At 40.1% G+C, this 16,431-nt stretch overlaps 1 protein-coding gene and 1 long non-coding RNA gene across 14 annotated transcripts in view; one reads left to right on the plus strand and one right to left on the minus strand.

Annotated features, from left to right (window-relative positions):
• Positions 1-3,334, minus strand: part of LOC106508148 (uncharacterized) — a 138,966-nt gene extending 135,632 nt beyond the window's left edge. For all 4 annotated transcript variants that reach the window (XR_014831171.1, XR_014831172.1, XR_014831173.1 and 1 more), the window contains exon 1: positions 3,224-3,334. This is a non-coding gene — a long non-coding RNA (uncharacterized LOC106508148). The remainder of the gene's footprint in view (positions 1-3,223) is intronic.
• A 129-nt stretch (positions 3,335-3,463) lies between these two features.
• The window catches only part of SPEF2 (sperm flagellar and cilia associated 2), a 177,962-nt gene continuing 164,994 nt past the window's right edge, over positions 3,464-16,431 (plus strand). For 8 of the 10 annotated variants that reach the window (XR_014830743.1, XR_014830745.1, XR_014830746.1 and 5 more), the window contains exons 1-2: positions 3,464-3,621; positions 16,221-16,323. Coding sequence is in view for 5 of the 10 variants with exons in the window: in XM_085001637.1 (XP_084857763.1) it covers positions 3,564-3,621; positions 16,221-16,323 (161 nt within the window). In the remaining 5 variants the exon portion in view is untranslated. 10 annotated transcript variants of the gene reach the window in all.

Here is a 16,431-nt window from a genome sequence, read left to right on the forward strand (position 1 = left end):
CCATTTATGAAAAAAAAAGTTACAATTTTTTTAAAAAGAATAAGGTAGATTTCATTTCAGTACAGGCAAGACTTTTCAATCCAACTTGTGATCTCAAAATATACAATCCACCCTAGACTATTTACAAAGGAGAAATATTTATAATTAAATGACAGGTAATGTTTTAACAAATAATTTTTTAATTTTGTTTTAAAATTGATGTGATAGTTACAATTAAATGCAGCACCCACATACTCTAAACATTTTATTAATTTACTTATTTATTTTTGCTTTTTTTTTTTAGGGGTTCTAGAGGTTCCCAGGCTAGGGTCCAACTGTGGCGTGCACCACAGCCACAGCAACACAGGATCTGAGCCACGTCTGCTACCTACACCACAACTCACAGCAAAGCCAGATCCTCAACCCACTGAGTGAGGACAGAGATCGAACCCGCAACATCATGGTTCCTAGTTGGATTCGTTTCCCCTGAGCCACGATGGGAACATCCATAAACATTTTAATTAAAAAGCAATAAGGATGCCATCTCAGGAACAGATGGGAAACTGTCCATTTATTTAATTGCCTCCTCTTCCAAGTGATTTCACATGAGGGAATAAACAAATCTTCTTACCAAATTAACATAAAATACCAATATGGACAGTGCGAGAAACTCTACCCAGAGCTGAGATTTCAATGGGAAGGCAACAGATTGAATGGTAAACTTGGGCTAATATCTAAACTAGTAATTTAAGAAAAAACACACAGTAAAATGCATGTATTTCAGTAACAGCTCAACATTATAATTAATCTTTTAATGTCCATTTTTAAGTTGGATGCTGAGGGAAGTAAAAGAATCATCATGCTTTTTTTGTGAAATGAAAGTCTATGCCTTAATTTTGTAGAGTATCCGTATCTTCATTTATCTAAATCCTATATTTAAACCTCCTTTCCAAAACACCACTTTGGCAGATTATGTTATTTGGAGCTGGGTTCCAAAGATAAATACTACAAATAACCCTTTGAAACAAACAACAAATAACCAAACATCTCCTATGGATAGGCACAGAAATATTATGTTTGATGTGGGGATAACAACACATATCTATGGGTGGTTTAGGAGCTCAGGCATTCTCTTCTGGTGCAGCTGGGGAATCAGATGCACTCTCTTCTACAGCCCTCCCCAAAAGCAATTTTCTCAGCAATCTAGAAAACATTGGTTTCTATCCCCCCGGCTCTACAGACTGAAATTAAAGCTTGGAACCTCTTACTAAACATAGCGCTAGTCATCAATTTAAATACTACTGGGATGACAACAAGCAGGAGTGTCTTGGAAGCTACTTCTTGGCAGGTATTCATCCCTTAGAAGCATTTTCAGGGATGACATGTTCCCAATGGATAAGGGTTTATTAGACCTATTCCCCAAGCTATAGAGGATGTTCAGAATCTTAAACTCTTCCACATCTGGCTAACTCTAAGGTGAGACATATCAAATGTATCAGACTCCAATTCTATTGACAATAAATCTCCCTGAGAATTCCCACTGTAGTTACCCCTGCTGTGTTGGGTGTGGGGAAACTCATGGGATGGGATATTTGAAAGTTAAGCCAACGTAAAATGGGACTGAACTTTTATCCAAACAGGACACACACACACAGATCAATTTCAGATTAATCTTAACAGATATTTCTTCTAAGACATTACTGTTATTATTTTTGTCGTTTACCAACTTAAAAAAGTATTAAAGTATAGTTGATTTACAATGTTGTGCCGATTTCCACTGCACAACATAGCAACCCAGTCATACATATATATATATTATTTTTCTCATATCATCTTCCATCATAGTCTATACCAAGAGATTGGATATAGTTCCCTGTGCTATATATCAGGACCTCATTGCTTATTCATTCTAAATGTAACATTTTGCATTTACTAACCCCAAATTCCCAGTGCCTTGTTCCCCCTCTACCTTGGTAACCATAAGTCTGTTCTCCATGTCTGTGGATCTGTTTCTGTTCTGTAGATAGGTTCGTTTGTGCCATATTTTAGATTCCAGGTATTTCTTACGGTTTAAAAGAATCATAATTTGATGTGTCCAGGATTTGGGGGAGGAGAATTTCTTATATTTGTGACATAAATATATATACTATTATATGTATATAGTTTTTCCTATTATTCTATCTAAACTTTTAGAAATTATTAAAGGAAAAATGTTCTTTCCCTTGTTAAAGCATAAGGAAGGCTTTATTCGAGGGACTACTGCAAGGGCTTTTGCAGTAGAAGAAAAAGTTGGGGCTCAATTCTTAATACACAAAGAGAAGCAGGGATTTATAGCCAAGGAGCAGGGCTGGGAGTCAATGGAAGTATCAGGGATAAGGACTAAACTGATTTGAAGGATTCTTGCTGAAGACAGGCCAGGATGATCAGATTATCAAGGGTGAGGTGTGAGGAACTGGATCAGGTATGGCTGGTGGGGGGGTTTTCACTCAACTGAACCAGCAGGATTTTTGCTAAAACTTGACAAGGGCCAAGGACAGAGTTCAAGGTGAAGCCTGTGGGAGAAGTGGACTCAGAGGACTTAGGTTTGGTCAAGGTGGGAATCTTTCTCAAAATACAATTTTAAAGAATTACCTGGAAGGGAGGAGTTCCCGTCTTGGCTCAGTGGTTAACAAATCAGACTAGGAACCATGAGGTTGCGGGTTCCATCCTGGGCCTTGCTCATTGGGTTAAGGATCTGGCATTGCTGTGGCTCTGGCATAGGCCGGCGGCTACAGCTCAGATTCGACCCCTAGCCTGGGAACCTCCATATGCCGAGGGAGCGGCGCAAGAAATGGCAAAAAAAAAAAAAAAAAAGGAACAAGAATTACCTGGAAGGGAAAACTGACCAGAAAAAAAATACATTAAATATTCACCTCTTGAAATACTACCAAAACAATCTCAAAACAATATCGTATTTACGATAATACGAATTATCCTAAATGTCAGTTCCGCCACCAGCACGAACAAAACTTACTGAATACTTGCCGGGGGTCAGGACCTATACCAGTTCTGGGACTAAAAGATGAGTAAGACACATTCTGTCCCTGCCTGAGTAGACCACACTACACAGCACTTAAAACTAGCAATTTGTAAGCTAATGACAAAACCGCTGTCATTAGCGCAAGAACTTCCAAAGGTTTCTTCAAAGGACAAACAGGAAGAAAACAACTCCCCTTCAAGCAAGAGTCTTTCTCTTTCTGCTCACCCAAGAACTCCCTGCTCAGTCCAGAAGCTTCCTCGCCCCCTCTGCACACCGTTCTTCCCTGACTACTGAGCACTCCCGCCGCACTGCCGCCTCCAGCCCTTTGAAGCCAACTGCGCCTGCGCACATCCCAGTCTTACCCGCCAGCAGGGGGCAAGCCACTGTTTTCTGTCCTCCTGGCCGGGCTCCGGCGCCCCTCTTCTCCCAGCCATTCCGCGAACTCTAGTCTGGATACGCTTCCTTAGCAACGGGTTGCCCTTGGCAACAGGAGGACGCGGGCAGGCGGGCCGGGTTTCCCGCGCATTCCTGGGGCCTGCCTGCGGTGGGAGGCGCAGGCCGAACCATGTCGGAGATCCTGTGCCACTGGCTCAACCAGGAGTTGAAAGTGTCCCAGACCGTGAGTGAGTGACACAACCCGGGGAGAGCTGGCCGGGGGCGAGCGGGGCGCGGATCCGGGAGCGCGGCAACTGATGGAAGGCGGTGGGGGAGGCTCGAGATGCCCTCTCTGACTCACCTCAACCACCAAAGGGCTTCTCCCATCTCCACTCCACTACTCCGTCCCGCACGGTGGGACCAACCCTGCGGGTTCTAACCTACTGCGCTTCTGTGTAATCACAGGCCTTAGGTCTCCCTTGCTCCTATGGAGAGAATTTTCTGGACTCTCTAGTCTGGCCCTGACTTTGCTCCTTTCACACTCTCAGAAGTGTGCTGGCAAACCATGGAAATATGAAGCCTGAAGGCCAGCTTCCACACTACTAGCTGTGTGCCCCTGGACAAGTTAACAAGACCTTCTTAGAGTGTGTTTCTTCCAGTACAAAATAGATCCAATCATACCTGCCATACCTAACTGCCCAGCGGAGAGAAGTGTGTGTGAAATGAGTTAAATGCAGAATATGTTTATTTACAAATTTCAGCAGTTTGAGCTCAAAAGGTACACGTTAATTACTTCTGACAACTTTTCACTCTTGCCCACAGGTGACCTTATTCCTAACCTGATTTTATCCCAGCCATGATATTGCCACCCAAAATTTCTAAATTCCACCGTCACAGAGGGAGTTTTACAAGCCGACAACTTCTATGACAGCCAAGTGATTCCACCATAACTCTTTAGCCCATCTCCACTTCTTTCTGTTTTTCTTAAATAAGAACTCATTTTCCACTTGATATGGTTTTTGCTCAAGGCAAGAGGTTTTCAGGCAAATCATTTAAGTCTGTTTTTCCAGAAGCATGTTTGCATAATGCCACCTTGCTACCAGAGGGGCAATGGTGCCAACTCAAGCTTAGGTCAACCACAGAATTTGCTAGACCAGTAATATTCCTGCAGCAGCAAAATATTTGCTATCAGCATTAGAATCTTTAACTTTGGAGCACCTCCAGTTGCCTTTCTTGAGACATAAAACCAGGATTTTCTCTTTGCCAGACCACCACCTATACTCTTCCTGGAAACTGCAATATATTTTTCTCAGGATTCTATGATCATCCCATGTGTCTCTGACTGTTCCTCACCTAAAATATGATGCCAATCTCAGGATGGTGTATAACACTTTTCTTTCCTTATTCCTTTCTTGCCCTAGGAGCCAAAATGTTATATCATGCCCCTAAGTTATACTCTTCCAAAGACAATCAATTACAGAATACTGGCTTTAATTTGGTTCATTTACTTGTTTTGTAAAAACTACATCTTTTGCTCCAGTCCCTAAGACCCTTATTGAAACACTTTTGAGAAAAGTAAATAAAATTAATAAGAAATAGAAAAACAGGAGTTCCCGTCGTGGCGCAGTGGTTAACGAATCCGACTAGGAACCATGAGGTTGCGGGTTCGATCCCTGCCCTTGCTCAGTGGGTTAACGATCCGGCGTTGCCATGAGCTGTGGTGTAGGTTGCAGACGCGGCTCGGATCCCGTGTTGCTGTGGCTCTGGCGTAGGCCGGTGGCTACAGCTCTGATTCAACCCCTAGCCTGGGAACCTCCATATGCCGCGGGAGCGGCCCAAGAAATAGCAACAACAACAACAACAACAAAGACAAAAAGACCAAAAAAAAAAAAAAAAAAAAAAAAAAAGAAATAGAAAAACAGTAGTATGCTATTCTAATTGCAATCAGTTTTTGGAATTTTGGTTTTGAGAGGAGGAGGAGGAATTCCTTCATTCTGTGGGAATTAAAAGACTGGGGATTTTTTAAATAAGAATTTTAACAGCGTAAACTATGAATGGAAAATTCCTGATGTCTGTTTTGCCGAGTATAAATCTGGAAGCTGTTAGCAGAGACAGCTGCAGTATTCTGCATCCCACTCACTAGCAATACATGTTCATTTCTTAATCCCAACTGCTAAGGGGAATCTAAAGAGAGAGACAGTCCCTGACGTAACTGTATCCCATATTGAAAAGCCTTTCAGACTACAAGAAACATACTCAACTGTGTTTAAAAACAACCAAGATAGGATCTGCGCCCCAAAGAAGCACACTGCCATTTGATTTCTATCATTAGATAAGCCACTCTGTGATGCAGAATGGAGGGCTTTTGCATGGTTTATAGGGAACTGTTATGGAAAGACTGTAAGTGGGTACAGCCTCTGGGGAGAGTAATTAGGCAATTTCTGCGTAAGAATTAAGAGCAAGGATTTGAAGGCCAGATTCTTTAGGTTGAAATCCCTTACCCACACTTACTAGCTAATGACCTGAGGCAAATTTATTTACCTAAATTATGCCATACCCAAAATAGGGATATACTAATACTTCATTGAGTTGTGTCAAGATTACGTGGCATAATCAATGTAAAGCATTTAAAATAGCCTATAGGACATAGCCAATGCCAAATCTCACTTTTCAGAAAGTATTATACAAAAATAAAATCACCAGTGCATAAGGACATTTGAACAAAGATTTTTATTGCCACATGAATTGCAGAGGGAAAAAAAAAATGGAAACAATTTGAATACCCTTCAATAGTAGAATACTTGAGTAAAGGATGCTGTGTTCGTGTTATGGATTGTTATGCCGTTGTTAGAATGAGTTAGTTACTGTAACTTTTGACCTAAAAGGATGTTCATCTATTTTAGTCAAATAAAGAACAAGTTTTAGGAGTTCCCGTCATGGCACAGTGGTTAACGAATCCAACTAGGAACCATGAGGTTGCGGGTTCGATCCCTGCCCTTGCTCAGTGGGTTAATGATCCGCCATTGCCCTGAGCTGTGGTGTAGGTCACAGATGCGGCTCGGATCCCGCGTTGCTGTGGCTCTGGCGTAGGCCGGTGGCTACAGCTCCGATTCAACCCCTAGCCTGGGAACCTCCATATGCAGCGGGAGTGCCCTAGAAAAGACAAAAAATAAATAAATAAATAATAAAATAAAATAAAAACAAGTTTTAGCCTGTTGGGACTAGTTTAATTCCATTTTTGCGTGAGAGGAATGTGTGGAGAGGCAGATACTGAACTGTTTTTTGTTTGTTTGTAAGGCTATATTGAATTTTCCTTTCAATTTATGAAGGCAATAAAAACAAAAAGCAAAATAACACAGATGTATACGGAAGAGCCAACAATCTTCTCCTTTCCCAAGGTAACCAATACCAAGACACTGGTTTATATCCTTCCACACTTTTCTCTATGCTCACACAAACCACAAAGTGAAGAGTCTTGTGTGTGTGCGTGCAATAAAACTTAAAAAAAAAAACCACAGTTCATGGGGAAATTTTATTGACATATAGTTTATTACATAAGTTTTATTGACATATAGTTGATTTACAATGTTGTGATAATCTCTGCTGTACAACAAAGTGATTCAGTTATGCGCACACACACACACACACACACACATAAGACTCTTCATTTTGTGATTTGTGTGAGCATAGAGAAAAGTGTGGAAGGATATAAACCAGTGTCTTGGTATTGGTTACCTTGGGAAAGGAGAAGATTATTGGCTCTTCGGTATACATCTGTGTTATTTTGCTTTTTGCTTTTATTGTCTTCATAAATTGAAAGGAAAATTCGATATAGCCTTACAAACAAAAAAGAAAAGATCAGACTTCACATGACAAAATAGGCGTTTTAACACTATAGTTGAACTATAGTAAGCATCTTAAAATATTGTGGAGGTGATATATAAGAGTTATTTACTCAAATTAAGTTTATAAATGAAGGAAAAACAATAATAAATGTAATCCCTTGTTGAGGACGTAGACACTTACACTAGACCCTGTGCTAAACCTTTTACCTAAGCTTTCCTATTTGTCCTGGGTCCAATTGGTGCTGCAGCCACCAGCCTATGCCACAGCCTCAGCAATGCGGGATCCAAGCCACATCTGCGACCTACACCACAGCTCATGGCAACGCCGAATCCTTAACCCACTGAGTGAGGTCAGGGATTGAACCTGCGTCCTCATGGATGCTAGTCGGGTTCATTAACTGCTAAGCCATGATGGAAACTCTGAGCTTAGTAATTTATCAGGGTGAACCACCTAGTAAGTTCTAGAGCTAGAATTTGAGGCTAGATCTTTGACTAGTGCTCTTAGGCACTGTATTATGTATTAGAGTTTATACTTAGGGAATATACAAAATTCAGTCCATGTGTTACTTGCTGGGACAAAGAAAACAATGAAAATGCCAAGTGAATTCATTTGCTGCCATGGTGAGGCTCAATAATGACTTAGTCATTGGAGAGACGGCCAAAGCTGATTGATTTCTGGATTTTTCTGAAAGGTAAAAGTTTTCTCTTTATTGGTTTTCAACTGATTTGGTTAAAGCTTATAATATTGGATTTTGTGTTGCCTGGACTACCCTGAATGTCAGCAGTAAGAAAATGAATTCCAGTGACCCTCAGTTGAGAATAGTCTCCCTCCATTTAATGAGGTTTCTGGGAATCACTAGAGGCCTGATTAGTGTCAATATATGAAGATTCAGATAAAGATCACTAAAACTAAAAATCTCCAGTGACTTAAATTTAACTAGACTATCTGTCCTGGAAGATAATGCTTAGAGGTATATGTTAATGAAATGTCTTAGAATGCAAGAAGTTGTTCAACACAAAATTATATCTGAAATTCAAGCAGTTATTTTTATAATAAAATATAAGCAATGTAATGTTACTAAAAGACTAGCTGTAAAATTCTTTGTGAACTCTCAGTTACTTTCAAGGATAAGCATTGCCTATGTTTAAAAAAAAAAAAAAAAAAAAAAAAACTCCTATGAATTGTCCATAAGAGGAAACTAGTATCAGAATATCATAGCTGAACATTCTCCATAAATGAGTGGAAGCATTTGAACTCCATATTCTGTACAGATCAGATTCTTTGTAAAGATGGATGTGCAAGACAGTCCATATTCTTTTGGCTTCTGGGTAGGGCTGTATTGAAAATATATACATATTTATAAATATTTTTATTGCTTCAATAGTCTTAAACATTGTTATCAATAGAAACAAACATTGTTATCAATAGAAACGAAGAACCAATGAAGAGAAAACTGGGATGAGACAGTTTAGTATCCCTAAATCTTGACTTTGTAGTGTCCAGATTGGACCTAAAAATCTTAAGTCCTAATTTCATATCCTGAAAAGTAGTAATAATAATAATGATTTATGTGGGGGGGGGGGCTTCAACTGAGATGGCAAATGGAAAATATCTACCACTGTGTCTCTCATTTGTACCAGGTCTAGATACTCCATAAATATTTTTTCAACTACTTTTCTGTCTCTCACTTTAGAGGAATGCCTGTTTTTTTGTTTATTACATGAGAATGTATGAGTGAAGCACAAGTAAGGTAAAATATTGTTTTAGGCTGAACCTTACGGATTTGTTCATCTCAAGAAGTTCACCCTGGGTACTTTGATCCTCATCTTAGTGATTTCAGAAGCTCTGCTGTATTACTTTAAGCAACATCTTAGGAATTGTCACATGCTCACTGAAATTGCACTCTGCTGATTTTATAAGCCACAGAGGAGTTCCCGTTGTGGTGCAGTGGTTAACGAATCTGCCTAGGAACCATGAGGTTGCAGGTTCGATCCCTGGCCTTGCTCAATGGGTTAAGGATCTGGCATTGCCATGAGCTGTGGTGTAGGTTGCAAACACGGCTCAGATCCCACGTTGCTGTGGCTGTGGCATAGGACGGCGGCTACAGCTCTGATTTGACCCCTAGCCTGGGAACCTCCATATGCCGTGGGAGCGGCCCTAGAACGAACACACACACACACACACACACACACACACACACACACACACGCACGCACAAAAGCCAGAGAACCATCATGTGGAGAAGAATAGGAGAATAACCTATATGGCAATGGAGCCTGATGCACATGCTGGTGAGCTGGTACACTCAGGAGAAGACCAAATTTATAGATTAGGTTGCTCCTTGACAATTAGAAATTAAATATTACCAAAAGAACCCCCAAATCAAGCTAATATTTGCTGTGTTTCACTTTTCTAGAGATGCTTTATCTTGATATCAGTGAGTGGTTAGATGAGTCAGGTTAGGTTAAAGTCATATTCCCTCCTCTTCTTCTTATCCCTTGCCTGGGGAAAGCATAGGGTTCAGTGATGTTTTTCAGTGTCACCGTTACTACGAAATCATGATATTTGTATATTCTTCTTCTACTGTGGCATATCTCTCGTCTGAATAAATTAATACATATGTTGAGGTTATTTACATGATGTGTAAAAAATTTAAATAGATAAATTATTGTGAGTTTTTAAGAGATATTCCATGTTCCTTGTTAATTGGGCTTTTTTTTTTTTTTTTTTTTTTTTTTTGTCTTTTTGCCATTTCTTGGGCCGCTCCCGTGGAATGTAGAGGTTCCCAGGCTAGGGGTCTAATTGGAGCTGTAGCCACCGACATACTCCAGAGCCATGGCAACGTGGGATCCGAGCCGCATCTGCAACCTCCACCACAGGTCACGGCAATGCCGGATCCTTAACCCACTGAGCAAGGCCAGGGATCAAACCTGCAACCTCAGGGTTCCTAGTTAGATTCATTAACCACTGTGCCACGATGGGAACTCCGAGCTTTTTTTTTTTTTTTAATTAGTGGGTTTCCATAGGTGGCTAATTTGGTCCTTTTGTATTAAATCATTGTAGTTTTTGTTTTAGAGCATGATGTTTTTTATGTTGTCCCAAATTTTATGGGCACCCTTAATTTGAGTTCCCTTTGTACACTAACTGTACTTTGTTGAATAGGTCTTATAGGACACACTTTTTCAAAAGTGTCGAATTTTATTTTAAGAAAAGAGTAGAGATATTAAAAATCCTATTGTGTATTTATTTATATTCAATATTATATAATGTATTGTGGTGACCTTGGAGGGCCTGTGACCTTACCATATTATAGAGATTTAAAATTTTAGATCTTGGGAGTTCCCGTCATGGCTCAGTGGTTAATGAATCCGACTAGGAACCGTGAGGTTGAGGGTTTGATCCCTGGCTTCACTCAGTGGGTTAAGGATCCAGCGTTGCCATGAGCTGTTGTGTAGGTCACAAATGTGGTTCCGATCTGGTGTTGCTGTGGCTGTGGTGTAAGCTGGCAGCTACAGCTCCGATTAGACCCCTAGCCTGGGAACCTCCATATGCCATCAGTGCAGCCCTAAAAAGACAAAAAATAAATAAATAAATAAATAAAAAATAAAATAAAATTTTAGATCTGAAAAAGAAACTTAGGCATCACTTAATTCTTCTTTGGCATATGAGGAAAGTAAATCAGATATATTTAGAGATTTTTTTTTTTTAGGGTTATACAACTAGATCATGTCAAGTTAGTAGTAGATTCTGGGTCTGCTGACTTTCAGTTCACTCCTCTTTTTCCCAAGTATCATTAAATCAAACATTTTCTCATACTTCGGGGTCGTTAGGAAATATATGGCTTGTCATGTAATGCAACAGATTTTTTGCTATTTCCTGATTTAGCTCAGCAGCATTTTCCTTGATTGAAACTTGGCTTCTGTTGACTAGAAATTGAGACAGCAAATCTAATAGCAGAAGGCTGTTGTATAAATCACTGTCAAAATTTTTAAGATATGCAGTCCGAAGAAAAGAATCCCACTCAATATTTTAACCATTAAAGAAGTCTATAATATAGTAATTGAGATTTTTGTTTTAGGTAGTAAATCTTGCGAATTATGATAGAGTCTTCAAAGGAGAACATTGTCAAAGCTGATCATCTTATTCTTATACTGGAAGAAAAGAAATTGCCCATGTCTTCCAGCCAAAGAGCACAGGTTACACCTGTAGTTGAACAAAATTGAGTTCATTGATTTGTTGCAACACGTACCATGGGGAACTGTGGGCATCTCAGTAAGAGGATATTAGAAAAGATTTATAGCATTTGGGCAGACAGATTTCCTCTGTCTGCCTCAGGTAGGCGTTTTGGGAGTGGAGCTCCAGGAAGCAGTGCTTTGCTCTGAATTGGCTCCTATAAAGAAACATAGGCAATTCCATGGCTGTTTATCTTAAATAAATCATATCAAGAAGTGGGGAAACAAAGCAAGGGAGAAAAAAAGCAGCAACCACTCACATGAGTCAGAATAGGGAGGTGATATTTGGTCATTTTTGTGTTTGGGCAATATTGTTCTGGTCTGAGTTCAGATATGATTACAGAGGGATTTCATTTTTGTCCTGATTCATTAAGCTCACTGAATAGCCTTGTTTGGTGTTGATGTGGTATGAAAATGATTGTGTTTAGCAGGAAAAAGGCCAAGGTCTAGCTGTGGAGGCTGGGTCAGCTCCTAGGAACACCAGGGCATAGTGGGGTCAGGCCAGTGCCCAGGCCCAGCAGCTGCTTCTGTCTCTCTCAAATGAAGTAAATTTGCTTGGCTTTTAAAATGTGGTTGATAACCTGGGTGCTAGGTCTTTGCTCTTCTGGTAAAGGAGGAGCAAAGGCCACTTAGGATAGAATGTATGGGTCTGTACTGCCTTATCTGCCGTTCTCAAATCCCCACATTTCCTTAGTCATTTAATAGCAAAACTTGACCAGAAATGCTGTGAGGCTATGTTTAGCCTTTATTTGTCCCACTCAACATTTTTTGTACCATAAAAATCAACTGTGTTTGATTACCTGTGTTTCCTTGATTAGTGAGCATGTTATAGCTTATCTGGCCCCAATGGTAGGCCTGTGTCTGAATTTTAAAGACAGGATCGAATATTTGCTCTCTCAGGATTGACTTACCTGTAAATAAGGATGTTTGTACTGTAGTCATTAAGGGTCTCCGACTGAGCTTATGAATTGTATAAACTATTGTCTTAAATTGGAGGCAGTAATAATAATAAAATGATCACTGAGCTCTTATTCTATACCCAGAGTTATGCTTAACACTTTGCATGTGATTATCTCATTTAATTTTCAAACCAACTCTTAGGAGGTGGAATCCACCACTCCCTGTCTTTTAAAGACAAGAAACTGAGGCTGTAAAATTCTCCAAAGTCCAGGAACATATAAGTGGGTCAAGGAATCAAACCCAAGACTATCTCTCCAGAGCCTGTGCTCTCCCTGTTACCATTTGGAATGTAGAAGGCTTATCTTCTTCTGTGCTTTCTCCAGCCAGCTCAGGGCCATCCTAGTGGAGAAGCACGTAGACCCTTCCACCCGCTTTCCAGCCTAATGAAGATCATGCACAAAGGCTTGCATCAGAGTTTTCAGCAAATGAAAATTTTAGCCACAGGGATCAGACATGTGGATTTGGAAGACTGGAGGCTTGGCTGAGTGGTTGCTGAACATTTTTTCAGGTGTAGATAATTTTAGAGCTTAGGGTGAAGATCATCATTGGGCTCCCACGGTTCATTTACCTCTCATGGCCTTCATTGTTCTTGTCCTAGAGTCAGCCCACCTCTTCGCTCCTCTAGGAAATTCCAGCTGTAAATGCAAATTAACTCATAGAGATGGCTGTCATGCAGTTTGTCTGGCTATTTTGGAACCTTTACTGGAAAGAAAACTTTGATAAACCAAAGATGGGAAAATGAGCTTTTCTTTGCTTTTTCTTTCTTCCTATGTTTCTCCCCCCACTTCTCTCCATTTCCCTTTTTTTTCTCTTTCTCTCTCTGGCTTCTTATCTTTCTTCTCATACTTTGCAGGGTACATATCCCTGGCTTATATGCTTTTTCATCCTTTTCTTCATCTAATCTCTTGCATGTATTCTTTTTTCTCCTCTTTCCTGTTTTCTACATGTTTTCACTCTGTTGCTTTTGCCTTTGCTCTGGTCCTTCACTTTTATGCTCCTATAGCACAAGGTAAACCTGAAGTGTCTTGTGCACACAGAGCCCCAGACATGTTTTTTAACTTGCTTATTTATAGTATACTACTAAGTGCTCACTCTTCTTTGACTTTTCTATCCAAAATACCTCTATTTTATCCATATCAGTATTGCCTTATTAATTAAGCTTTGCCATTTCAAAGGGAGTGGATTATGATTTGGTTATTCCAGTGACCTTATGTAGCAAAGAGTTTGCCACAGACCATTTGCCTGTAAGTTGAGAGTGATAGAACAGGACACAGTTCTTCCCCAATTATTCACAGACTAGATTTCTGGTCTTTAGTCAACAAGAACAGTAGGCAAAGTACAAAATCCAGAGGGAGGGGACGTGAGCACCTGAAGGCAACATAGAGGCATTTCCTGGATACGGAGTTGTAGCCTGTAGGCTATTATTAGGAATCCATAGTCTGACATTGACTGTGTGTCCAGTGGCTCTTCAGAAAAGAAGAATATAGACGGGCTATAGAAGAAAGAAAGGATAGCAGCAGAAAGAAGAAAGCAACAGGCAGGAGAGGTGTAAGGCACAGCCAGAGCCGCCCAGATAGCACAGTGAGGGCATTGAGGGCAGACGAGACCCAGGGAACAGTGTTGCAGGCCAGCAGTGGTGGGTCTTTGAGGAAAGGAGAAAGCAACATTGACTCAGCAAGAGGAGATGGCACCCCTCTGCCTTTTGGAGGCAGAAGGAGCTGTTCAATTTCATTTGCTTCAATGATCACTGCTGTATGATGCCAGAAGGCATAGTCAGTAGGTCTAGTGCTGGACAATTCAGGAGCTCACCCTGGCTAAACAGAATCAGTGAGAATACTTGACATCTATTTAAACTACTTGATTACTTATATTGATTTAACTTAAGAATCTTAGTTTTATGAAGAGTATAAAATATTTTGCAAACAGATATTAAGAAAGCTTTGGGCATAATTACAGGCTGGTGTCATCTATGCAAGAGTCTTATGATAATGTGAAGTCATCTGAGTAAGGTCTCTGTGCAGTGGCCTTTATGGAACAACACACCTCAACACCCCCCCCTGCAACCATACACCAAACATCAGTTCTACAAATCATGAAAAACTTGTTCTTTCTTCATTTTCAATTACCCATTTATTGTTAGTCATTGATAAGAGAGGATAATATGGTATGAATGAGTTTGTGACACTGTGATAACATACAGTCCTTCAATTGCTGTTGTCTAAAGGACCCCTATTAAATGATGTTGAAGCTTTCTGGAGGATTTTGAAATCATTTGAGAGATGATGGCTTTTTCCTGTGAGAATCTAATTTTTTTTCTTTTTTTTTTTTCTTTTTTCTTGTGTCTTTTTTTGCCTTTCCTAGGGCCACTCCCGCGGCATATGGAGGTTCCCAGGCTAGGGGTCCAGTCGGAGCTGTAGCCACCGGCCTATACCACAGCCACAGCAAGGCAGGATCTGAGCCATGTCTTCGACCTACACCACAGCTCACAGTGACGCCGGATCCTTAACCCACAGAGCAAGGCCAGGGATCAAACCCACAACCTCATGGCTCCTAGTCGGATTCATTAACCACTGTGCCACAATGGGAACTCCAAGAGAATCTAATTTATTTTAGGTATCATTTTGTATATCGTTCTTGAATATCATGTAACCCTATATGCTTCACTTCATAAAAAAAAATACAGTGACCTTCAAACTAAGGATATTTTTAAAGAAAGCAAATTCTATTTAACACTGATTTTTTTTTTCTGCGCTCAGAATTATGTGTATACTATATGTCAGGCATGGTCCCGAGGAACTTTCATATATTACCTCTAATCTTTAGTATAGCTCTCTGAGATAGATTCAGATATGATGAGGGGACAAGAACTCAGGAAGGTTATGCAGCTTGGCAGAAGTTACACAGCTAGTGAAGGACAGAACCAAGATTCCGGCATAGGTAACTCTGGCTCCAAAATCTGTCTTCCTCTGGGCTGTCTCCACCATTGCATGGAGCAGCAGCTAGACTGGAGTAAACTCCTCAACCACCAAGCAAAAGCTCGAGCGTGTTCAGCGGACTTTATTTAAGAAGGTACAGGAGTTCCTGTTATAGCTCAGCGGGTTAAGAACCCGATATAGTGTCTGTGAGGACGTGGGTTCAATCCCTGGTCTCGCACGGTCGGTTAAGGATCCGGTGCTGTCACAATATGTGGTGGCGTCGCTTGCAGATGTGGCTCAGATGCAGCGTTGCCTTGGCTGTGGTGCAGGCCTTCAGCTGCCACTCCAATTTGACCCCTAGCCTGGAAACTTCCATGTGCTGCAGGTGTGGCTGTAAAAAGGAAAAAAACAAATAAAAAAAGATGTGCAGGTGATTTTTGTAAAATTTCCAGTGTGGAAAGGTTAAAATTAGGTTTTGAGGCTTAAAAGAGATTAGATTGTGCCTCACTTGGCCAAAATATGTGATTGTCATCCACAGGTTGTCTCGATAACTGAGATATTAGAGTATAATTTTATAAAATGTACCCAAAGTTTGTTTTTAGATCTAAGTTATACATTTTATTGATTGGTTAGTTTGCTTTGATCAAAAATTGTATTTTCCTTCAAAGTGTCATATGTTATCAAGTACTGACTTACATTTATTCAGGAATCTTTATTTCTGATGTTAAACTTCAGTATTTTCATTTGGTTATTAAAAGATGTTTTTAGAAGTATTTTCATGCATCATAAGTTCAACTTAAATTAGGGAGTTTTACTCTATGTATATACAATGAAAATATAGAAGCTCCACGTACAGTATTATATTGACTTCATCTCTATGTTTTTAAAATTCAGGTCCCAAATCATTTGCAAAGGCATTTTCCAGTGGCTATCTAATTGGAGAAGTTTTGCACAAGTATGAACTTCAGGATGATTTTGCAGAATTTTCAGAAAAGAGGTTAGTGAGATTCTTCCTCACTTAAAAAAAAAAAAAGGTCAATTCCTTTGCCATTTGGATGGTTTTAGCCTCCAGAGTTAACATTAAAGAATCATTTATCACAAGATT

The sequence above is a fragment of the Sus scrofa genome, chromosome 16 (genome assembly GCF_054392235.1).
Source record: "Sus scrofa isolate SSC_HxYL_T2T_F1_AM1 chromosome 16, Sscrofa_HxYL_maternal_Yorkshire_Landrace_v2.0, whole genome shotgun sequence".
In the NCBI taxonomy this organism is placed as follows: domain Eukaryota; kingdom Metazoa; phylum Chordata; class Mammalia; order Artiodactyla; family Suidae; genus Sus; species Sus scrofa.